This window comes from Zosterops lateralis, assembly GCF_965231275.1.
Source record: "Zosterops lateralis genome assembly, chromosome: 10".
NCBI classification, from domain to species: domain Eukaryota; kingdom Metazoa; phylum Chordata; class Aves; order Passeriformes; family Zosteropidae; genus Zosterops; species Zosterops lateralis.
Genome location: NC_139770.1, coordinates 9780040 through 9805616, shown reverse-complemented (window position 1 = coordinate 9805616; position 25577 = coordinate 9780040). Strand labels below are relative to the sequence as shown.

General features: G+C 41.1%; 1 protein-coding gene across 1 annotated transcript in view; it reads left to right on the top strand.

The window, feature by feature from the left end:
• The first annotated feature begins 1925 nt into the window (after positions 1–1925).
• PSMD1 (proteasome 26S subunit, non-ATPase 1) overlaps positions 1926–25577 on the top strand; it is a 66807-nt gene continuing 43155 nt past the window's right edge. Inside the window, exons 1-16 of the mRNA XM_083868381.1 lie at positions 1926–2036; positions 4101–4144; positions 5127–5200; positions 5447–5616; positions 6451–6656; positions 7918–8061; positions 8803–9029; positions 10405–10468; positions 12183–12311; positions 13315–13403; positions 14016–14094; positions 14602–14775; positions 15690–15801; positions 16418–16614; positions 17233–17328; positions 17855–17919. Of these exons, the coding sequence (XP_083724507.1) occupies positions 2021–2036; positions 4101–4144; positions 5127–5200; positions 5447–5616; positions 6451–6656; positions 7918–8061; positions 8803–9029; positions 10405–10468; positions 12183–12311; positions 13315–13403; positions 14016–14094; positions 14602–14775; positions 15690–15801; positions 16418–16614; positions 17233–17328; positions 17855–17919 (1886 nt within the window). The 5' untranslated portion in view covers positions 1926–2020. The remainder of the gene's footprint in view (positions 2037–4100; positions 4145–5126; positions 5201–5446; positions 5617–6450; positions 6657–7917; positions 8062–8802; positions 9030–10404; positions 10469–12182; positions 12312–13314; positions 13404–14015; positions 14095–14601; positions 14776–15689; positions 15802–16417; positions 16615–17232; positions 17329–17854; positions 17920–25577) is intronic.

The window sequence follows — 25577 nt, the reverse complement described above, 5'->3', positions numbered from 1 at the left end:
TGTAATGCTAAGGATATCTTTTAAATTCTTTATGCAACATGAAAGAGGTCTTGTTTTATTTTGAGCACAATCCTGGGGCCGGCTTTCCTTTAGGAGTTTCCTCCAGCTCAGATCAGAAATTCCAACCTGCCTACCTCTACTCTGGGTTAGTTGCCAAAGTGCACCCTCTGTGGACGTCTGTCCTCTCTCTGGCTCCTTGTTCCCCACTGGCAGAAGTGTCTGGAGTCCTGGCAGCTCTGGCCAGCACTCATCCCCAGCAGTTTGCCTTTGGCACCTGTCTAGCTCTCACCTGGAGCAAGGGATGCTGCTCTGCAGAGAGGGCACTGACCCACTCTCCTTCCAGACTCCAGGATTTCTGTAGGATTTCTGTGCTTATGACCCGTGGAAAATACAAATGCAACCAAGTGACTTGGTGTTGGTGACTGTATGACTGGCACCAGGTTTCAGCACTGAGCACTCAGTGCATCTTGGTGAGATTAGGATTCCCTCCTGCTCCATTCCTGCACAGCCCAGGTCGCTGTGCAGGTCTGTATTTCCCAGTAAAGTCCTTGGTTAGGTGGGTCAAGCAGGACTCACCAGTAGGAATCTTTATTTTCTTGCAGCATTTAGCCTTTGCTGCTAGGCATTCTCCAATGAAGAGGTGGTCCAAGAGCACAGATTGGCACTTAAACTTCAGTGCTTTAAATGAGTGCTGCAAATCCACTGGATTTATTTACTGGTAATTTTTAGGTAAATCACACAAGTTTACCCCTGCAAGAGACTGGTGGAAGTGGATGAACTGCCCAGGCTTTAGGAGATGTGAGTGAGAATACATGTGACCAAAACTATTGTTTTACTTTGACTGAAGAATAAAAGTCACTTGAATTACTTTTTTTTTTTTTTTTCCATATTTCTTTCCACTATCTGTGCACTTGGAGGTGTAAGCAGATAGTTTTACGTGTTCAATTGATTGAATAATTTAAGGGCACTATTTTGTGTTTGTTGAATAAAGACATTTAATTTCTGTATTGGAATGTGCTTATTTGTTCGCCATGGTGTTATCCTTAAAGTAGCACTATGCATAGCTTAACTCATATTTATCCTGACTTGAAAAAACTGGATATTGGGACGGAAGTGACCCCAGTGTCTGATATGCAGAGGATCAGCAGAACTGAGTGCAGCCCAGGTGGGGCAATGGAGAAGGATGGAGATCTCAGTTGTCCAGGAGCAGAGCAGCCCCTCTTGACATTGTGGGGTCTGATAAGCTTTCTATAGTAACCTTCATTATAACCTTCACTAACTGATACCATTATGCATCCTCAAAAAATTCAAGCCCTTCATAGGGGGTTTCTTCCTGTTCAGGGGCAGCAAGGAGAAATGAATGCTGCCGAGGTCTGACCAGCTGGGCATTCCCTGGTGCAGATCCACCAGCCCCATCTGTCACGTGCAGCAGAGGCGCCGACAAGAGGTCTTAAACCCACGGGATAAAATCGCTGACCCTCGCACTGCCTCGGAACACCCCGTGCCCCTGAAGATGCCCCCACACCGCGGGCGGCCTGCCCTGGCAGGGGCAGCAGCCGCTTCTGTGGGCACGGCACACAGGCGGGCACCGGCGGGCTCACTCGTGGGGAGCTCACAGGGCTCACTCGCGGGGAGCTCAGAGCCCCGGCCCCGCTGGCCCCGGCAGTGTTGCGGTGTTTTTGGGCGCGGGAGGCCGTGAGGAGCCGGCGGGGCGGCGGGGGAGCCCCGAGAGGCCCGTGGGGGTCCCGGGGTGTCCGTGAGGGGCGGCGGGCGGCACAAGGCCCCCGGCGCCAGGGCTGCCCACGTCCCGCCTGCCTGTTTCTCCGCCGTCCCGCGCAGGCGATCACACGGGCACCTTTCCCGGGCGCAGCGCGAGCCACCGGAAGAGGCCTTTGGCAGCACTTCCGGGCCGGGCAGCGGCGGCGGCGGAACCGCGGTTGGGTCGGACCGGACCCGACCCGAACCCCCCGGACCCTTCGGACCTCGCGGACCCCCCCTCCGAGGGCAGCCGGGCGGCACCATGATCACCTCGGCCGGTGAGGCAGCGGCGCGGGGCGGCGTTATCCGCCGGGGTTTCGCTGAGTCAGGGCCGTGACTGAGCACCGCCGCGGCTCCGCGGGGCCCGTCACGGGGCTCCCTCGCCCTGCTCACCCCCGGGCGGCAGGGAGAGCCCACCCCGGTGCCCGGCGGTCCGGCACGGCCGGCTCTTGGAGCCCGGTGCCGTGTCCGTCTCCTGCCGGTGTCTCCCGAGGGCTCCGGTGGCTTTGCGGGTCCCGCGGGGTGGGCGGGAGGGCTCAGCTGCTTCAAGTGAAAGGCGCATTTTCGGTGTAAAACCAGGGGACACTCGGGAGGTGCAGCAGGGACTTGAGAGGGGGAAGAGGAAGAAGTTTGGAGTTCAGAAATGCAAATGCCTTGCAGAGGAAACGTCGGCCTAAGGAGGGGGGGATAATGAAGCGTGTGAGGAGTTGGATGTTACGCGGTGTTTGTGCATCTATTGGGAACCTGAAAGTATAAAAAAATATGGAAAGTATTTCCAGAAACACTCAGGCTAGAAATTAACATGTGGCTGGTTGTGTGGCTTGGCGAGAGAGACAGTGCAGAGGGTGACATTGTCCAGGTAGCTTTGTTTAAGTCTTTATTTTAATTGAGGAAAAGTAGGAATTAATTTTAGAGGCATTTTAAAAATGTAAAAATGGTATGTGGGAGCGAGGTACATAGATGGTGTGTAGGAGTGAGATTGCCTTATGATGGATCAGGTAAATGCAGGAACTTATTTAAAACAATAATAATTAAAACAAACCAACAAAAACATCAAAGCAAACATTTGGTGCAGAGATGCAGGAAACGGCTGGAAGGAGCTGGAAGTGGGATGACTGCTGAATCTGCTTTCTTTGCCTAAGAGCCACGTTGGTGTTCCTTCAATTCCTGTTACTGATGGATGTGTGTCTAACCTGGTTTTAAAAACAGTACCTGATAATAGAGATTCTGCAACTTCATTAGGCAAAGGAATAAATATGTTCCTGTGAAAAAACTTTTCAGATCATCAAACCCCATTCTTTGAGGCTTCACTAAAGTTTGGTGTTACTCTTCCTGTTAACATCTGACACAAAGATCAGATCATTCCCTTCCTGCTGGCAGCTGCCCTGAGCTCTGCATCCTTCCCAGGTGTCTGTAGACTAACACGTTACAAGGCTCCAGCCACCCTTCAGGAGCTGACTGTCAGAGCTCCCTGTCCTTACTGCCCAGCTCCAAACACCCTGCCTTGCTCATGACTCAGACGTGGTGCCCAGCAGGGTGCCAAGGGAAGGGAAGGTGCCTCATGGATCTGCCAAGAACTGCTCTCACTTACACATCTGTGTGAGGTTTGGGTTCTCTGCCTCCCACAGCCAAGTGATATTGTTGATCATATTTCACCTTAACCCTCTGTACAGTTCAGATTCTGTATCTGTACATTCTGGTTTGGGCCTGCACCTGCTCCTTTTAGATGTGTCAAGATGTTTTGGAGGCCCAGTTCAGCCCTCCAAAGGCTTGCTGGCCTTTCCAGTTTCATGTGTTTATTCAGATTTGAAGAAGCTGTCAAGCAGTGCAACAGATTAAAGATTTAAAGCAGTGAATTGTGTTGGACTTTGATCAGATCATATTCCAACCCTTTCCTTTACATCTTTGCAATGAAACCACCTATCCCTGTTCTTCAGATTAAGCTCCTGTGAACCTCTCAGTCATGTCAGTTAAACAGTATTTCTGTAACTGTACAAATGTTCTTGGACAGGATCAGCAATCAGAAGCATAAAGTTGTGAGATACACACAGCTCCTATCTCCTCTTATCCATGAGGCCAGTTTCCTTGGCATGGAAAAATTCTTTGTTTTCCCCTAGGAAGGATCACTTTCTATAAATAATGTACCTTTTCAATTATAAATTCTGAACTATTTTACCTTATATTTAATACAAACTTGAATTTGATCTTTGAATTTTTATACTGAAGATGTAAAATCAGCATTCCCGAGACAGCTTTCCTTCCTGTTCTGTTGGTTTTGGACTAAATGACAAGCTTACTTTTGATACAGATTAACCAAAACTACCTATGATTTTGTTTTGCAGCTGGAATTATCTCTCTTCTGGATGAAGAAGAGCCACAGCTCAAGGTAAGCTCTTATATCTGAGAGCAAATAATGGCAAATGCAATATGTGGAGAGCTTAAAATCAAAAAGTGGATCTCAGTAATTTATGGTTGGACAGCAACAGGTGGGCACCAAATTGTATCTAGCCTGAAAGCTAAAAGAGAGGGCTTAAATAAATGATTACACATTGCAGACTTCCTTGTTTTGAGCATGGATCAAACAGGAACTTCAAATGCAAAAATCTCTGTTCATGAAAGTTCCCATTTCTCTGGTGGTAATGGGGCTTTGTTAGTTAAAATTGTTCCAGAGACTGCATTTTGACTGCATAAAATTCAAAGCTGAAGAACAGCTCATATTTTTAGAAAAATTTAACCAATGTAGAACAGAATCACAGTTACAGTTTTCACCTAGAAAAAAAAATCAGTAATAGTATGAGAAGAAGAAAAGAGCAACAGAAACTTTCCAGTGTACAGAGAGTATGAATCCATGGAGCACCAACACTCTGAGTGATGGTGTGTTGATGGAACATGCACTTTTCAATGTCTGTAATTTCCTAATTGATTTTCTTGGATACAGACATAGGTAGTGATGGATCTGAATGGGCCCTGATTTGCTGTGACCTGATTACAAGTGGGCTGATTGTGGTTTGTTTATCATTTGAAGTACCGTGTCCATATAGATAAAAAGTTGGCAGCTGTAGGCCACAGGTTGTGCTGCACAAAGGTTGTCACAATTTCATCTATCAGACACATCAGGCAGTCATTCCTTAGAGAGAGGCCATAAAAAGGAATGCTGGAATTGTCTTACCTGTGCAGTGAGCAGCTCTTCATTTATAAAGGACTTGCAAAGATTGGTGAATGCTTGCAAAGATCTTTTAAAATAGAATTTGCTGTTGAAATGGGTCAGTGTTCATGATATTCATCCTAGAATGTACTTCATTTTTATTGGGGAAAGGTGATAAATGCATTTTTAATATAATATAACCTTTTTTTTTTTTTTTTGGTAGGAGTTTGCTCTTCACAAGTTGAATGCTGTTGTCAATGACTTCTGGGCAGAAATCTCTGAGTCAGTGGACAAAATGTAAGAGAAGACATTTAATATTGCTCAAAAATAAGATGAGATATGAAGTGGATGTAGTTCTGGTTTCTTGACAATGGCTAATACAGCATGTAGCTCCACATTTCCTAGAAAGCTCTAATGTGTGTGGATGTGGGGTTGGAGCTGTGGTCCCAAAGATGCAATTTCAGTCAAGCTTGTACTTGAGTCATGTGGCCTTAAAGAGCTCTGAGCATACAGAGCTGATGCTCTTCTCTCCCTCCCCTGCAGTGAAGTTCTCTATGAAGACGAAGGTTTTCGGAGCCGCCAGTTTGCTGCTCTCGTTGCTTCAAAAGTTTTTTATCACCTGGGAGCCTTTGAGGAATCCCTGAACTATGCCCTGGGAGCTGGTGACCTCTTCAATGTCAACGACAACTCAGAATATGTGGAGACGATCATTGGTAAAGACCTTTTGCTGCAAAGGAAAAGCTCTTGTGTTGTCAAAGCTGCTGTAATTTAGAAATCTTACTTGCATTAGCTTTTTTCTCTGTATTCTTCTTGATGTCTTCGTGTTCATTTAAACCAATGCTGCAGCTAATTTTACCCAGTTTATTTATACTTCCTTATATTTTGGGATTCTGTAATGGAACTGACTTTGGAGTTCTGAAGTTTTTTTCCTATTCTTAATCCTTATTCTGTAGTGAATGCCTAATAAGAAAATTGCTTTGGTTGTTTGTTGTCCTTTCTCTCATTTGTGTGCTGATGTTGTTATCAATTTCTGCATGACTGGAAATAATTTACTGGTAAGTGTAGCTGCACACCTAATTGAGAGGGGCAGTTGTGTTTATCCACTCACAACAAGATAGCAAGTCAGCAGTTGACTGCAGGTGTAATTTTAATGCCTTTTAAAAATCTCATCTGCTGGAGTCACTCGCTTTGTACAGGATATGATGGAGCTGGGCTGGCTTTCAGTCTCCCCAGCTGGTGTTTTCAGTGGAGCTAGGAAGTCTCCTGCTGTTTTCTCATTTATTTAACATGACACTGGAACAAAAATCATATCCTTGGTTTAACTTTTAAAATACCTACTTGATTTCAGCACTAAAATCAGAGTTTGTTAGGAGATAATAGAAGTGTTTTCCACTATTATCTGTAAATGACTACCCAAATGTTAAATTTCCCATACTGTACCTGCTGGTAGAACATGTTCATCCTCATGCTGGTCTCTTTACCTGTACAAAACAGCAAAAATCTGGGAACTTGACTTTTCCCCCTGTGTTTATTCCTTACCTCTTCAGCAAAATGTATCGACCACTACACCAAGCAGTGCGTGGAGAACGCGGAGCTGCCGGAAGGGGAGAAGAAGCCTGTGGATGAGAGGCTAGAAGGGATAGTGAACAAAATGTTCCAGCGGTGCCTGGATGACCACAAGTACAAGCAGGCCATTGGCATCGCTCTGGAGACACGCAGGCTGGACATCTTTGAGAAAACCATCCTTGAGTCGGTATGTGCAAGAGACAGGAGGTGCCTGTAGCTAGGCTTTTCCAGGTATGGATCCAGAAGTCAAGTGCAAGATCCATGTTGCTGTGGAACTTGCTCTGTTTTGTATGAACAGAACAAAAGATAAAACTCAAGGGTGTTCAATTCATCATGTTCATGGAAAGCAGAGCCACTCAGGACTATCAAGTATAGGAAGATCCCCCCTGCCTTTAGGAAATCCTTGAGCTACAAGTTTATGGGAAAATATTCCCAAGAAGCTTGGCTATGTGCCCTCTTCTTGAAGTATTCCCTGTCAGCTACTGGTGGAGATATAATACTGGCATAATGTAAGAAACAGCCCTTTTATTTGTGCCTGTCATCTGCTGTAATTCACTGTGGGAAGGGATCCTTAGGGCTGGGTAAGTGATCTATTAATGGCAGGCAAAAGAAAAAGCTCCAGTAGGTGGGTGAGCTGCTCTAGTTTTCAGTAACTTTGTGCAGTCTTCACCTACTCTGACTCCAAGATGATGCATCTTGGTTTTAAAATCTTTCACTGAGGGTTTAAGGTAAGTCATGTTACTGTTAGTGGCAGTAAGAGAAGCAGGCCTGTAGTTATCTGCAGCAGCTCAACAGTTGTGTGCAATCTTGTTATGCTGTAGTGTCTCAATCATATGCCAGACACATAGCTTGAATCCTTTAAATTTTACTGCTTTTCAGTTTACGGCTTTTACATATGTTTGGATGTCTCCCATTTCTCCCATATGTCTCCCATATCAGTATGAGTGATAATCATAAGGCATCCATCTTGCTTTCTTTGTTCTGTTTGTTGTTCTATGCATTTAATAACTTGCCCATTATAAACCCCTCATTCTGAATTACCTTTCTGAGATCTAGCAACCAAATCAGTTTCTCAGGCTTGATCTTTTCTTTGTGCATGGTTTGTTTTTGCTGATATTTTATGTTAGTGCAGTGAATTTCATTGCATTCAAAACTGATTGTTTGAACAAGAAGGGTGAAGGGAAGATAGGTATTGTACTTTTAAGTTAATATTTTGCATGTTTTAACTTCCGAATTAATTACTGGTCTCACATGATTTTGATAGTGTTTTTTCTTTAAACTGCAATACACCTATATATAAGCTTTTCTGAAAATAGAAAATGAACTCTGAAGATTTATATGCACTTTTGATCTGCTTTTTAAAATAGAAAAAGGGTAGCTTTATTTTCCTTTCTAAATCCTGCTTGTCAGTCTAAACCCATGCTTGATATCCCTGAATTTTATTTCAGAATGATGTTCCTGGAATGCTGGCCTACAGCTTGAAGCTCTGTATGTCTTTGATGCAGAATAAACAGTTTCGTAATAAAGTCTTGCGAGTTCTAGTTAAAATCTACATGAATCTGGAGAAACCAGACTTCATCAATGTGTGCCAGGTAAACTTTTCAAAGTGATGTTTAAAGATAATAAAAAGTTACTCTTCTTTTGGTATATTTGGCATGACATCTACCTGTTCTCTGTCTTTTGTTCAGTTAAATGAAATATCTTTTCCTGGTTGAGTGCTTCCAACATATATCAGAGTGAGACCAACTTGAAATAGAGATGTAAAGATTGCATATTTGGTCAATTAATAGAGAGAGAAATCCATTCAAAGGCAGTTTGAGGACACAGAAAACTCTGACAATATTTTAAGCCTATGTAGTGAGTGTCAGATGGTAGGTTCACAGCTTGGAATTTTATTTATTCCTCACGAGAACATTTCCAGTACTTTGGTTTTTTTTGGTAAAGCATTGTCTGAAAGTGTTTAGACAACCAGTTTTGAAGTTACTCAGATGTTCTCAGATCTTTGCCAGTCTTGGTATGCCACATACACGCGACTCAGTCCTGTTTCATTTCAGCTGAGACATCCCTACAGAATGACTGGTGCTTCTTCAATGTACTTTTGAAATTTCTGTGTCTAGTAGGACACAGACACAGAAAACTCTTATGAGTTTTCTATTGTCTTCAATGAAAGAGAGAAAAGCTTTCTTTGAAGAGAATGTTCTGTGGAAGCAGCAGATGGGGGGAATTCGAGTGCAGCCTTGGGTAGTGTTGCTTTCTCATTATGAAGTATCTAATGTCTTGTCCTATTTTTGTTTGTTTTTTTTTTTCCCTATTCTTCCCTTTCTCCTGGTCAGTGCCTGATATTCCTGGATGACCCACAGGCTGTGAGTGACATCTTGGAAAAATTGGTGAAGGATGATAACCTTCTCATGGCCTACCAAATTTGCTTTGACCTGTATGAAAGTGCAAGCCAGCAGTTCCTGTCTTCTGTCATCCAGAATCTGCGCACAGTTGGAACTCCCATTGCCTCTGTGCCTGGATCCACCAACACTGGCACTGTCCCTGGATCAGAGAAAGACAGGTGGGGAGATTGACTTGAGAGGTGGGGGAGTTGTTTGGCTCCAGTCCTGCTCTAAGGGAGCCTCATATTCCATGTATGGATGCTTTTTGCAGGTTAACAAGTTACTCTCCTTTATTTAAGTAATAGGTAAGATATGCTATTTGCTCAAAACAAAATTGTGTATTATCAAAATCTGATATTTAAAGGGATTTTTCTTTGCAGTTGACATAAGCACAGAGCAATTATACTGGGACTCAGCTAATGAGCAGTAATTCATTAAGCCACGGCATACATGTCTGAGGAATGCTGATTCTATGTGGTCTTTGCAGCAGCTTGCAGAGCTGAGGAAGGGGTGGATTTCGGGGAAAAAGCTCATCACAGCCACATGCAAGTTTGGTTTCACATAACATCTTGTGGGAAAAGTGAGCTCAGATGATGTTGTGGTGTCAACAGATCCTTTTGTACATGCAGCTCAGAAAAGCTACTTCAAAACTTCTTTGAGTTTTTGAAAACATGTTCAGTGGTCAGTATCACAGATCTTAACTGCAGGAAGCTGCTGTTAAGAAAAATACAAGTTGGCACTAACTGTTCTGTCATCTTTATTTCTTCTTTTGGTGACTTAGGCTAGAATTAGCCAGCCTGTGCTAAGGTTGCTGCCTAGCTCAGGGGCAGTGTGGAAGAAGTTTGTTCCTTATTTACTCTGTAATCAACATAGAATGCTTACTGGTGCTTTCACAGAGCTCTCATGTCTGTGCACAGCCTGCTCCCTTGCACTCTCTTTGCTACTGTGTGGTGGAGAATCCCACGTATATCCAGGCTGGTTGAATATAAGGGTTTATCCTGCTGTAGAGCTGAGTATAAATACTTGTGAATCAATGACACAGGCTTGGCAAGCATTTTCCTCTTCCTCTCTTCCAGTGAAATAAAAGGGAAGACACAGAATAGTTTATGTCAGCCTGTGAAGCATTAGAAGAAGGTGCTCACAACAGCTTAATATGTTTAATTTCCATGTCAACACTGGAATCCATGCTAATAGTGACAAGCACAAGGCTTCTAGGGAAGGATGTAATTATCCTTAATATCTTCTTTGTTGACCTTGTTTTCTCATCTGTGTCTGTTCATTTCATACAAGCATCTTTATTTTTGTTGTCTCTGTAGATGGAATAAGAGAGTTGGATTTTCCAGGCCTTTGTCTTCAAGTTCCCTGAAAATTGAGTGGAGGGGGAGCTTTCTGCTCAGCAGTAAGCTCCAGATAGTCAGACCTTGTTCTGTCAAACTCCTCTTTTCCAGTCATCATCTCCAAATCCCAGGCTACTCCTTCAGGACAATGTTCAGCCATAATTACAGTTCTTGACTTGTTGCAAGTGATATATTTTTAATTTTTATTTTATTTCAGTGATGCTATGGAAGCAGAAGAGAAACCAGGAAGCACTTGTGCAGCAGGGAGGTCTGCAGAAATTGTGAGTGCTATTTCTGAAAAAGACCTTACTTATTTTTTTTACGTGTTCTTTGGATGCCCAGGATTTCTAAATTGGTTTGGCTAATAAAGAATGGAATTCCTTTTCTGTCTTGCTTAGAGACAAGGTGACAGATGATCTCTGAGGACCAAATATCTGAGTTAATGTCCAGCAGTTCAGATACTGAAAGCTATATGAGAGTGGGAAATAGTCAGAGTTGCGTGGGAATTACTGAGTTCTGAAAAAGGAGACAGAAGGATCTGGCTCATGTGTTTCCTTTATGATATTGAGAAAATTAACTCATCCCAAAAGAAAGGGCCTGAAATTTAACTGCTGTTGAGAATCTTAGGGCATGAATTAGATTGATGCTTTTTTTTCCCTGTTTTTCAAGAATCCAGCCCTAGTTCTGGTTGGATAGAACTGATGCTGTTCTGCGGGAATGGCAGAAGGGGATGCTGATGTAACATAGTTTCTTTTCCTTGAAGGCATAAAGTTACCTCTGGCCTACATGTTGCTGTTTTGCTGGGCCAGTTGGTTGGAATCTTTTTGTTTAGTTTCTTTTCCGAAGTATTGGAGAGAAGTGAGTTCACTTCTAACATGCACATACAGTTGCATTTCAGCATGTAGAATAGTTAATGCAGTTTCGACTTCTTGAGGACAAGAAGTGCTACCAAAGAGGAAGGTCAAATCCAAGACTAGTTGTTTGTTGTTTTTCTTCTTTTTCCCCATGGTAAATGTTTGCAAACAAAACTCGAGGATCTTTGAAAGATTCTTGCAGGTCACTTAAAAATTAATTAGGGGCAAAAATAAGTGTTTTCTTCAAATTATATTTCACAAGGAAAACAAAAGGGTTTGAGTTTCATGCCCCGGCAAGGAACCTTGACAGTGCTTTTGCACAGGAAAGGTGTCTTTAATCAGTTTCTGCTGCATTGGCTTTGCTGATTGTGCCAAGTACACAAAAACAATCTGTGTGGCCAGAAATGTTCTTTTGCTTAATCTTCCACAATTCATAATGCTGACTACAAAGAAATAATTGAGGGAATTAGTTTAAGGGCTGAACTACTCATGCTTGAATGGTCTGTGACCAGCTAACAATGTCAGGACAAAGAGCTGCACTGTACTTTTCACCCTGCTCAGAACAAACTTTAGTTTCTACAGGTCCATTTTCAGCTGTTTCATCATGAGGAAGAAGGAGACTTTTCTCACAGGGCTTTTGAAGATGAATGTATTAGTTGCCTAGTTCTACTAGCTGTTCTAAATAAAGCTTGTAGCTCACAAGAATGATGCTGCAGCTCAGCACAGGGTCATGCAAAGTATTGTAGCTTTGTGGCCCTGTCTGTGAAAGCTTCCATGAAAATACAGGTTCATTTATAAAAGAGTTTGCCTCAGGCAGGAGACTTATTGTCTCTGTAAGGCCAAACAGCAGCTTGCAGAATGTCAGATGTCACCCATATCCTTTTGCTTACAATGAATTAATGCATTTCTTTTAAAAGAGTATCTTCTCACACCTGCACTGCTGTGCACAAAAGATTTGATTTCTGGGAGGTTTGGGCTTGTGCACCAAGGACAGAAACAACATCTTTTTAGTCCTAAATCCTGATAGGTTTTGAAATATGGTGATGAGAACATACCAGAGCTCTTCTCAAGAATTGTATTTTAACAGAGCCAGAGTTGGGTTCTGATTGATTTTTTTTTTCTTTTCTGCTTGTATGTGAAGAACCCAGAGCCCAAGGACCAGATCTCAAAAATGATTAAAATTTTAAGTGGGGAAATGGCCATTGAATTACATCTGCAGTTTTTAATACGAAACAACAATACAGACCTCATGATCCTCAAAAACACAAAGGTAAGAGTCTTTGTTAAATATGGTTGTCTTATATTTATCTGATTCATCCTGTGTTGGTTTTGACCATGCTGCTATTTTTTTAATTATAGGTTGCTATTAACATGTTGATATTTCCTGACTGGTTATAGAAATTAATATTTTTCTTACCTTTTTTTTTTTTTTTTTTGGTGGGTTTAGTTTTTATCTGTTCAGTAAGATGAGCAAAATTTACCCTTCAGCTCCATGTCAGATCCATTGCAAATGCTGCTGGTTGGGAAAGGAGGAGTCAGCCAGGACTATAGGTTACAGTATGTTGGTATCTTGGTTGAGATGTTAGGTAAGCCCACACCTTCAGCTTGTCAAGGGAATCCTGGTATGTAGTAAAATACCGAATTTCCATGTTAGAGAGAAAACCAATCAGATACTGTAATGTATACAGAGTTAGTGAATGGAATAACTGTCTTTTTTTTGGGAGGTGTTACTCAAAGGTGGGAAAATAAGAACTTACAGGTAATCTAGATTCTTAAATACTTACTAGAAACTATAGGAGAAGTTTTTATTTGTGAAATAAGATGCATATCATCAGAAGTAGTAAGGGTTGCTTGTTAGCGGGTTCATCTGTTTCAGATGACAGTTCAAATGTATTGGAAAATCTTTACCATCTGCCAGTGAAGTGTTCAGGAGTGATTCTGCAGTAGAGTTCTGGGAACAGCCTGGAAACATCAGCAGCACTCTCTGTGCTGTGCTCAGTTCTGGGAAGTGGAGGGGGCTGGTTCTCTAGTTAAGTGGCAATTGGAGTAATCACATCTCTGAAAGAAACTCACAAAAAGGATCACTTTGCATGGGAAAGATAGCTTGAGGATATGTTAGAGTGTATGAGCAATCTATTAGCTGATTACAGGGAGATTGGCAGTTAAATTGAGGATCATTATAGTCCATTTTTCTAGTGTACTGGCAAGCTTGTTAAGCGACCTTGGGCAGATCTTTTGCTGAGTGATGATACTGATTGTTCTTGTTCTTTCAGGATGCAGTGAGGAATTCCGTGTGTCATACAGCAACTGTTATAGCAAACTCCTTTATGCATTGTGGGACGACCAGTGACCAGTTCCTTAGGTAAATCTATGGCAAGGAAGCTCCAATGTCATTTAGAGGTGTTTAAACAACATTGTTGCCCTGCTTGATACTCCCAGTGGTAACTGCAGAGCTCTAATGGTGTTAGAGAATTGTTTCCTTCTCTCTGTCCTCACAAACTGGCTTTGTTTGACTGCTAACTATATGAACAGCTTGGAGGGTGAAGATCTGGAATTTCTCTTCTCTTTGTTTACCAGTTAGAGAGTTTCTGAGATGGTGTATCTTTTTACAGTAGAGACTGACAGTACTGAATAACGCTTGGAAGGGAAATGCTAGGGCTGACCTTTATGAGGGACTTCAGGAAAGCTGCAGAAACCCTGCTAAAGTTTCTCCCAGGGAACTGGTGGTCTGCATATTGAGCAGTTCTCTGTCTTTCACTGAGATCACCCGTGTCTAGAAGCTTGACTTGATCAAGCAAAAATCAGGACTGATGAAGGGGAGAGAAATGTAAAGTGGAAATGTGGTTAGCTGCCTTCCCTTCTGGAGCTGCTTTTTAGTGTGAAAGCCATCTTCAGTGCTATTAAATCTTGCTTGCAGGATTAGGAACAGGCTGTATGAAAAACTTTGTATAACCTTTCTCTTTTCCTCTTCTAGAGACAATTTGGAGTGGCTGGCCAGGGCCACTAACTGGGCTAAGTTTACTGCTACGGCCAGTTTGGGTGTTATACACAAGGTAACATTGCATTCATTTCCCTCTGCTCAGTGTAAATGCTTGTGAACACTGAAAATGTGGAAATGGGGATTCTGAATGGTGCCTGCACTCCAGTGTACCTGGCACAGCTAGAACATATTTTATGTCTTTGCACTAAAAAGCTGTGTTTATATTATTTTGTTTAACTTCCAGTATAATTTATGGTATGTTTTGCTGAGAATCAAAAAGGTGCTAGGGTAACATGGCTCAAGGAGAGAGCCATCTCTCCTTTTCTCTTCTCTTCATTTGTGAGTTGAGATTTAATAGTTTCTAGTTATTAAAATTGCAGGTGGTTCTTAAGTGATTTTGGGACATATCAAAGTTCCTTTCTGTAGTAACTTTCAGTAAGTTTGACTGGTGATGTGTGGCACTGAAACACTGATTTTAATGGAGAAAGAAATGGCTATAACACATGTTCAGATATTATTTTACTGTTTTTTCACATTTCACTTCCCACTTTCTTCCCTTCCTGCTGAAATGGACATCCAGGGTCATGAGAAAGAAGCATTACAGCTCATGGCCACCTACCTGCCCAAGGACACCTCTCCAGGGTCAGCCTACCAGGAGGGAGGAGGCCTCTACGCCTTGGGTCTCATCCATGCCAACCATGGCGGGGACATCATTGACTACCTGCTGAACCAGCTGAAGAATGCCAGTAATGATGTGTGTACTGGGCTCAGCAGTGAGCCTTTGTTTTGTTGGGAATATGCAGGAGGGTGCTGACTGATTTAGTAGTGGGGGGGTAGAGGTAATTAAGCAGCAGTATGGTACTTAGACCTCCTCTGGGTCTTAAAGATTGGTTAAAAGTTGGTTTTAACGACCTGTTGCTTAAGGTTTAGGTAAGATTTTTAGGAAATTCTTATATACTTGACAGTGACTGTAGCTTCATCGTATTTACTACTTGTTATATCTGTTTTGTTTTGCTAATGGACCTGCAGCATTCAGGCACTGTTACTGTTTACAGTGTAGTTGTCAAGAAAATAAGCTACAAAATATTTCTCCCGACCTGTAGTTTTAATGCATCTTGCACAGTAAGAAGTGTTTTACTTCTGCACTCAGTGTTTGTAGACCTCTAAGAAAAATACCTTTTGAAGTTGGGAGTAGATCATTGTCCCAGCATGTTCCCTTTTTCTCCTTGTGGAATCTCAAATTACTTTTTTAAAAAAAATCCATTAACAGATCCTGCTAGTCTTACTGCAAATGTATGCATTGTTAGAATAAAAGAGGTTATAGACTACTTTTAAGTGGGTAAACTTAACCTTTTAACCTTTTTATTTAAAAGCTATTGTTAGCTTTTACATGAGAAGAGATCTTGAAGTTACTACATACTATTTCTGTGCTATGTGTTAAGCTTCTGTTACTCGCTGTTTATGGGCTTTTGAACTGTTCTTCTATTTTCTGCCTCTTTCACTGGACCTGGTGCCTGAGTGAAAGTGGTATTTCTAGTAGGTCAAGAGATCATTTTGGGTTAGTTTGGGGCTAAAAGGTTGCAGGTTTATATTGATGGAAAGGTGTCTACTTCAGCTGGAGCCATACTGTTCCCTGTTTTCTGACTGAACTTGCCTGTGCTTCTCTAGATTGTGCGACATGGTGGCAGCCTGGGCCTGGGGCTGGCTGCCATGGGGACAGCACGTCAGGATGTGTACGATCTGCTGAAAACAAACCTATACCAGGATGATGCAGTGACAGGTAAATGTTCTACTTTCAAAGCAAATAACCATCTGAGGCCTTATCAGGCACCTGGGGGTTTTTGTTGTGTTTTTTTCCCTCCCCAGGTTTTCTGTTAGCAGCATAGATCGTTTCTAACTGTGTTTTATTTACTGACCTTTTTCTGATCATTATGGTTCTTTAGTTATGTGTCAGTAATGTTCAGGGAGCCTGTCATGACTGACACTGTGGCAAGTTTTGATAAGACATGCTAGGTATTTAAACAGTTCCTTCTTTTGCTCTGCTCTATTCTTTGTCATACACTTTTTCTTTAGTGTGGCTGATCTCCAGAGCCATGTGCTTTTTTGAGCTGAGAGATTGGCCTGGAGCAGCTTGTGGGAGTTACTGCTGCATTGGTAGGGCTCATAAGAAAATTATCTCAGCAGCTCTTGGCCCAAGTAAGTGATAATTGAACTTGGCAGAGAAAAGTACTAAATTGTGGTTACAAGGACCTTTTGCCATGAATTAATGGAGGAGTTGTTGAGCATGGTGGTGTCCAGAAGTGATCTATTGGCCTACATCTGGTGTGATTCTCTAGATACAGTATTTATTACTTTTGGGAGCAGAGTTGATTTTTCTGCTTTTCTGTGCTTTTCAGGTGAGGCAGCTGGCCTGGCACTGGGGTTGGTTATGCTGGGATCTAAAAATGCCCAGGCTATTGAGGACATGGTTGGCTATGCACAGGAAACCCAGCATGAAAAGATCCTGCGAGGCCTTGCAGTTGGAATTGCTCTGGTCATGTATGGGAGGATGGAGGAGGCAGATGCTCTCATTGAGAGTCTCTGCAGAGATAAGGTAAATTGATCTGTGACTTAATCCCTGACTTTTTTATGTTACATGGCTGACCTTCCTGTCCATTTGTGAATCTCCAGCTATGGTGGGATGGCTCTTTTGAGCCAGAGGAGTTCTTACATAGGTCTGAAGTAGGACTGTTTCACAAGTTGCTGCACTCTGATCAGAAATACAAGAACAACACTGCTTAGTTGTGTATTTCTTTAGCCTTTAACTTAGTCTTTGTAGTCATGTGAGCGGCAGAAGGGAGTAGACCAGGATGTAGTGGTTAAAAACACAGGAGACTTGCTGCAGGTGGGTCATCTCAAGACTCTGATAGTGGTCATTGCAGGTAGCAAGTAAGAAGCAGAATGACACCTCTGCCCTATACCCTATACAAAATGACACCTTTGCCCTATATTACTATGCCTGCAGCATAGCAGACTCTCTGCCCCCTGAACTTGGTAATGGCAGCCCTGCTTTGGTGACTGTCTTGTTATTTGTCCCAAATAAACAATTGAGCAACGAGGTTGTCCTATGACCTGTTTGCAGATTCAAGACACAAGAGTGGAACAGATTTAAAGTTAGAATTACTGAGTCACCGTTTGGATGGATGTGAAATATTGATGCTTTCTCTTCCAGGATCCAATTCTCCGTCGTTCTGGCATGTACACTGTGGCTATGGCATACTGTGGCTCAGGGAACAACAAGGCTATCAGGCGCCTGCTGCATGTGGCTGTAAGTACTGTGGCCTTAGGAGCACATAAGAAGAAATTTGTGGTCAGGAAGAAAGCACAACACTTTGTCAGGCGTTGTGTCTGCAGTGTTAATACTCTGGTCCAAATCAGGGTTTTTGAAGTGGTGGAAGCTTTACTTAGTATTATGAGTAGAACTATCAGAGCCTTCTGACATTAGGGTAAGTAGATTTTCAGACTTTCAACCTGGTGTCACAGAAAAGGACCCTGTTAAAAATTAAAACATGAACCTAAACTACGCAGCTAACAGGTTTGCAGTGAATAGTCTGTGTAATGATGGGCTGGAGAAAAAAATAAATTAAGTTCTAAAGGATGAGGTGTGTCTGTTCTTTGATCATCTTGCAGTTTGTACAGACATGAGTGAGGCTGTTTGGGCTAAGGTTGAACATGATTTTTACTAACTTTCTCTATAATCCTGTCTTCTTGATTAGCTGACATCTGGCCTGAAACGTTGCAGAGTCCTCAAGTGTTTTTACTGTTTTCTGAATGTCCTGTTTTTCCTTCTGTAGGTGAGTGATGTGAATGATGATGTGAGGCGGGCAGCTGTGGAGTCACTTGGGTTCATTCTGTTCAGGTAAAGTGTCTTCCTCTGTCACTCCTGCAGCCTTCAGTTTAATGTCTGTTGACTTTTTCAGAAAATGAGTATGCTACTGCTTTCACAAAGTGACTCAACTGCTAATTGAATGGATTTTGAAATGTTAAAAACCTGAGAGAATGGTTTATAATTAGAAGCCTTCCTTAATGTTCAGCAGATTTCTGTGGGTTATGGAGTTTTTTGTAGGTTTCTGGACTTGTGGCTAAATAATGCAGGATTGAGAGTTAATTAAAAATTAAATATACTGTGTTTGTGCCAAGCATCTTAAGGACAGTAGGACTTAGACAAATATATCTGCCTAATGGCTATCCAGAATGTCATGACTTTGATTAAAAGAAGGTGAAGGAACATCTTGAAATAGACTTTGTTTCTTAAGTATCCACTGTTAAACTATGGAAAGTTCCTGGATTTACAATGTAACATGAGCCCATCACAAAATTGTCACAATGTTTCCTGTGGTTGTCTAAAGTGAAACCTATTTCTGAGATGGTATTTTGTAGTGTCCTACAATTCTTTGGCTAAGGGGTGGTTGAGGAGTTAGAAGGCTCCCCAAGGACTACACCTGCACCTGTTAATACAATAATCTGTGTAATCTGAGCCAAACTGCAGCCTTTGAGTGTGGCTGAGAGGAGCTGGTGCATACTTGGGTCCATAACTGTAATTTAAAAATAGTTCTTCATTTCTTCTTTTGGGTTGGTAGCTGTCCTTAAAAGCAGGGTGAGAAGTTCTTAAAAAAGGAGTTAAAACTTGGGTTACTGATGTGAGCAGTCACCTTTTCTGTAACCAAGTTGTTCCCCACATGGAAGTGATTCTGTGCCGTTCTGCTCTATCTGAAGAATTGAGTGTGGTTTGCAAAGAGAACAGATTCTCTCAGTAGGCAGCAGGTGTCTCTCAAGTGCTTCTGCTCTGTTATTTCCAAGCAGCACAGCTCATTCCTTGCTGCTTAGGGATCTCTGCCTCTCCTGAAGCCAAGGGGTCTGTTTAGCTGACTTCTGTATCTGTGTATGGAACAAAAATTCCATGCACACCTTCCATAATTTCAGGCATCTTTTTTCAAAACAGGTTGTGACAAAGCCCTTTTGAGCTCAGATTTCAGTGTAATTTTTCTTTTCAACAAATGCAAAACACAATTGAACATAGATAGCTCTTACCAAAATGAAATTTTCAAGGCTCTGAGCTAAATCATTTACCATTTGCTGGCATCTTGCTGGACCAACATAGTTCAGGGCCTGTTCTCTCCATATCCAACCATGAGGAAATGAGTGACATAATCTTTGATCCTTTCACCTGCTGTACAGTGGTTCAGATGTTTCCCTGTCTCTTTTGGGAGACTTGCAGTCCAGAACCTACTTGTGCAATAAATCTGGTTCAGAACCAACTTGTAAATTCCAGCATCCACCTTACTTGGCAGTCAAGAACTAAGACTTTTTAGCTAATTATCACTGGCTCCTGGAGGCAAAAGGTTTATGTTAGGCTGTGGTAGTTGCAAACACTTTTCACTTGATAACTAAATGTGTGGCCCAGCTCAGCAATGCCAGTGTACAGAGACATAATGACCAAGTCAGTTGTGAGTTTGTCAGATTTCATGGCTAAAATGACATTTCTTTCTTAGGACTGTTGTTTGTTGAAGTCTAACTGGATTTGCTTGCAAAGGCCACTAACACAGCATCGAATACTGTCAAGAGTCAGTGATTTGTCAGCTGCTGGTTTTACAGAGCTTTTGAATGAAGTGTTTTATGATGGGAGGTGAGCAGGTCTGAGACATACTGGGCTAAATCCCAGAAATTAATCTCATTTTAAGTGAAGGAAACATGACTGAAGGTCCTATGAAAAGAGTTCTCACTGAATTCTTTGTATGTGGTTCCAGAAAGGGAACTGTGAAGTCAGGATTGAAATAAGAGAATACATTTGTTTAATACAGTGTATATTTTTTGGGGGGGAATCCATGGCATTCATGTAAGGTCGAGTATGCTGGAGGTGTGAGTTTGTGTGCTGGACTGTACGCTTTAGCAGACTTGTGCTTCTGTCTCTTCCTCCTTATAGGAATAGTAAAATCCATATAAGGGTGGAGGTTACACAGTCAGAGGATGATAATTTCCTTAAAAGCACCATTGTTTGAACATGACAGAACTACAGCCCACAAACTCACGTTGTGTCATAAATATCCAGTTTGTTTTCTCCTGTTGTTACAACTATCTGTGGATAAATGTTCTTCCTCTTAGATTTGAACTAAAAGTGTTGTAAACGTCACAAAACTGCTAATTTTAGGTAACGCATCTGCATAGCAGAACATTCTGTAAGGCTTTGCTGTCCTTGTTTTCCTCTGTGAGTCTTCCTTGCTATCACATACATACAACCCTGCATACACTCACTCAAGAGCCCATCTTGACTTTTATTGTTGGCAATGAAAACAGCACAAAGTGAAATGTGATAGAACATAATGTAATAAAACATGACATTTAATTTTTAGAGCAACAAGGCTTTGCTTGAACTTGAAGATTACCTCTATTATATTTTTTAAGCATGGTAATTCTTTTATTTTTGTCATTGGGCTTTTGAATTACTGGAAAAATCTACAGAAGAATGTATGTGGCTTTTTTCATTATTCAGAATTCATGAATCAAGGTATAGATAGAATATTCTAGTCTGGGTTCTTAAGTTTTACCTAAGAATTGCAAGATTAAATTTTCCAGTGTGTTATAAAAGATAATAAATCACCCAGTTACAATCCCCTTGAGGGATTGGGGAAGCAGAGCTTAGTGCTGCTGTAACAGTTTTGCTCTGGGATATTGGATGCACTCTTGCCTGGCTGTGGAAGTGTCTGCAGGGAAGTCACCCAATTGAGCAGAGCAGTGTCAGTCACACTGCTCGAGTGCAGAATACATTGCAGGTCCTATTCATATAGCACAAAACTTTCTTGTCCTATTCTTGGGCTCCCCAAAGCTTTCCAGGGGACCCTGTATGTAGAGTTTAGCCTTGACCAGCAGCATTGCTGCTGTTAATTCTGGTTTTGCTGACTGTTTAGAAGCAGTCTGTACCTTCAGACTGAGGATGGAAAGCACAGCTTGCTGGCTAAAGAACTTGGTATGGCTTTTCCCCCCTCTTGGCTTAGTGCCATACAAAAATTAGTCACTAATTATGTATTTTGGAGCAGATCATTTTCATGCCACTATATTAAATTATCAGAAAATGATCTGGTGCAAGAAAATTGTTTCAAAACTGCCTCCTCTTTTCTTTCTTTTCTCATCCAAAAAACCAGTCAAAATTATGTGGTGTAAAAACCTGAGACTTTACATGTTCTCTCTTTTTAAAAATGGCCACCTTTTACAGAAGGCACTTCTAAGTAAAATGTTATTATGAAGTGACACAGAGGCACTAATAAAGCTTGGGATGTTTGGAGCTTGCAGTGTGGATGCAGGGCTGAACAAGAAGCTGTATTGTGAAATAGTAAGAAGAGAAATGATGTATTGACTTGGTTACTGTCAGGTCTCTCTGTTTTCCCAGTGCTGATTCCTTTGCCAGTGATCACAGGTAGCAAACTTACCTTATTGTTGATGTTTATATACTGGTGGTTCTTTCTGGTGAAGTGTTTTATGAAATATTTATGACTGTTGGAAAACAGCATTTAAAGCACCTGTGATTTCTGGTCAGCTTTTTTTAAAGACTGTTATGATGAGATGGAAAACATGATAAATTTAAACTGTTTTGCTTTTTAAAAATGGAAAGACTTATTTTTATCATCATTTTTACCACTTTAGATCATGAATTGATCTTTGTTGGTATTGCAGAGTGAGATGTGATTGGATAATGTAGTCAGCCTTATTTTTACATTGTTAGAGTAGTGCTGCAGAGTATCTAAACATTTTATATACAAAATGAGGAGGTAAATGTTTTATGAGTAGAACAAATCTGATCGGAAGAAAGATGTATTCCTTCAATGTGGGATGGAGCAGTGTTTGCAAGCATGAACTAAAAACATTTAATGCTTTTATAGCAGTTGTTAAATCCAAGGGAATGAGAGTTATGGGGAAGTGGGACTTAAGTTGTACGATGATGCTTTTGTCTTCATGCAATACTGTTGGGAAAAGGCTGAGGGCAAGAGAGGGAACAATGCAGCCTCTAGAGAGTCCCAAAAGGAAGATGTAGTCTCAGCTGATAAGTGTAGGCTACCCAAACATGAAGAACTTTGCATGGCTTCTGTTCAGTTTTTCATTTTAGGATGATGCAAGTGAAATAATAATGTTTCCTGCTTTTGTATTCTTTGTGTTTACATAGCCTTTGGTATTTTAAAGGTACGTATTTGTTGTAAGGCAAACGGATCAGATACTTAGATTTTATTCCAGGAAAGCTCTGACAGCTTAGTTTTTTTTAATATCCTCTATCCTACCTTTATCCAGAAGGCAGATAGCAGATGATCTGGGTAATTGAGTATGAGACTGACAGTCACTCTAATGTGGTCTGCACCAGTGACTTTTTCAATGTTTTAATTGTGAGGAGAAATTTAGTGAAACATATCAGCTTGTTAATTCTCGCATAGGAAAAATTAAAAGGGTTTTGTTTACAGTCCAACACATTTTATCTTGCCATATTCAGTCTTCCTGGGAGAGGAGAATGAAGGTCCCTTTCAAAGAAATAGTAGCAGAAATCTCACTATAATCAGAAGAAGCCTTAGATTTTCACTGAAGTTGTGCAGAGTTTAATGAATTTTGAAAAGGAGTTGCAATTACTTGTGTACAGTTATTTGTCTTTACAAAGGATCCTTTAGAGAGTAAAAAGCTTTTGATTTTTAAGAGCATGATGTTGTTTTTCAGAGATTGGAAGGGATCTGAATACCTGGATGCAAGGAATCATAGCTGTGGCTTGACAAACAGGACTGACATGAATTATTAAAAATAAGAGTAAAAATGGACACTTCTAGCAAGCCATCTTTCCTATTTTTGTACCTGGCTTCCCATTGTAAAATGAAAGGGTTTCCTCTGCTCTGCAGGGCAAAATTCTTCATTTTCCACTGGAGAAAAAATTGTTTCTCTTGGGAATGGACCCTGATAGTAAACACCATGTTGTTATGCCAAGGCAAAATTATGGAAGTTACTTCTCTCTTAACTATTGTTTTTGCCGTGTTAAGGGTTGCCTAGAGAGCCAAAGGGGAATTGAGGCAAAGAGGAGGGCTTCTGAGCAGTTGTACACAGGCATCTTTATCAATATGAAGAAAAAAGTCTAATGGTAATATTAAGTTAGTGCTGAGAACTGGCCAGAACTATGGGGCTCTTGGCTCCAGCTTGCAAGGCAAAAAGCCAGAAGAGCTCTGGCAAATGTTCTGCCTCTTTGAGCTCCAGTGTCCCAGGTTGTTCAGTGTGCCTTTACCAGGTTTATTTGGCTTATGTTGCTTTACTTTTTAAGTCTGATGTTACATACAGCAGCCTAGAAGAAGATTTAGGGGACTTATGTTCTTGTTTTCTTTTACCAGCTTGCAGTGATGTGGGTATTTCCACAGTATGAAAACAGAGTAGAAAAGCAACACTTTCTGTGAAGTACTATAAAAAAATCCTGTGTGCCTCTTGTGTGCAGGTGATACAGCACCAGTTTGTAGCATCAGCCTCTCTCCTCAGTGCCTCTGCTTAACACTTGATTTTAACTGTATTTGCATTTGAAAATTGATACTAGTATGGCTTAGTGTGATACAGTCAGGAAGAGTTTTATACTTGCAGGATACAAGATAACTGAATAATAAGTTTTTCTACCTCTAAGTTTCCTATAGCTAAAGACCTGCCGCTATAGATGATTTAGGACTGGCTTCACAAAATGCATTTTTACATCATATCACTGTAGCTGGGATTAGCTGAATTTCTTGCTTCTCTGTTTTTCAGAGTAAATTAAAGGTTGGAAACTTTTTTTACTGATTTTCCTGGTTTTTGTCTATTTCATGTGTATTTTGTTGTTGTTTTGTTTAGGTTTTTGTAAGGTAATCCCTTTATTTGCATTTCAAGACACTTATTCTATTAGACTTCAAACTCCATTATTTTCCTCTCTGCATGACTGCTGAGTCCTTATGTCCATGTCTGCTGTAATTTTTAATTAGATAGGCAGACAGAACATTGACTAAATATCTCCTAATGTATTTTAAATAATTAAACAACAAAACAATCACCGTACTTGTCCATTGTTCTTCTAAAGTGCTCTTCCCATAGTGTTTGGATGTTGCAGATGAGTTTGACTTTTATCTTGCTTTTTGGTAGTTTAAAAAGAGATTAAATATACCAGGTAAAGATCTTTGTGATAATGAGAAAAGTTGAACTAGGTTAAGTTATTATTTTATGGACTTTATTATTTTTTTTGTTTTATAGTTTCTATACAATAATAACTTTGAGTTATTACTGTATAGAGACTATAGAGCTGGCCAGGTGACTGATTCAGAAAGAAATGGCAGTATTTTGCTCCAGAGAAAGGAATCCCTTTTTATTGGTTTGTGTGTAAGTGGGAAGTGCATGACCCCTTCCTTCTGTAAAAATGTCTCGTGTTCTACAGCCAAATGACTGCAAAGCTTAATCAGTTATTATTTATACTGCTATCTTTATGAAAAAAAGCTGAAAAATATTATAATGCTATGGAAATGCTCTCACTTTGCAGACAGCATATAAAAATATATTTTATAAATTTGTGTTACCTAAAGACAGTACTCATGGATGTAGTCCTGAGCATGCTGTTGTGCTTGTTGATAGCACACAAGCAGTGTTGTCTGTAGTTACCATACAACAAGCTGGTGCTTTCTTACAGGAGCTTGCAGTGACTCTCTCATCATGTCTTCCTAATGAAGGGGATGTCTTTGTTCAGATCTGTTCTTGTAGATACAGTTGCTAAAACAAGAACTCCACTGTCCATTATGCTTTGTTATTGCACAGTTCTGCATCTTCATCCTTTTTTTCTTGCTCTGTCCTGATTTTCAAAACTGTTACCTGAATTCTCAGCTTGTTTGCTTTTTAAGTGGACAAGCTCTGAGCAATGTCTTCTTGCACTTAGCACGTTAAGTGGAACATTTTCCACTTGCAAAGTGGAAGCATGGAATGTGCATGCTTTCTTGGCTGATGTGTTTCTGTCTATGGAGAAATTTGCTTTCCCTGTAGAAAGACTGGAATTTTGATTAGTCACTAGTCCTTTAGATTGAGGTTTGTTGTTGCTGACTGAACTCAGCAATAACAACTGGAACTGGACTAACTGGAACACGCTGAGCTTCTGTTTACGGTTACTAAAATTGAGAAACCTGTATACTGGCTTGAGAAAATACATCTCTGTTGCGTGAGACTTTTTCAAGGATTATTTCCTGTTGGTGGAGGTCTAAGCACTAATTACGAAGAGGCCTTGGAATCTTTCTCTGTGGGACATTTAGGGCAAATTACTCCTTGTGTAAGACAGATTGCACACTTGACAGCTGTACAAGAACAGGGTCATTCAGAAAAGAACTGAGTTACCTTTCAGTCTTTCTAGATGCTGTAAACATGCTGTGATGTTTCTGCTGGAAAGGGAAAATACAAGTTGCTGCTGGAAGTAGGTGATTGCTGCCTGCTATATGAACACTTTTTTGTTTAATTAATATGGATCTATTTAAGTATCAAGAGTTTTCAAAGATGACTGCTTCTTGC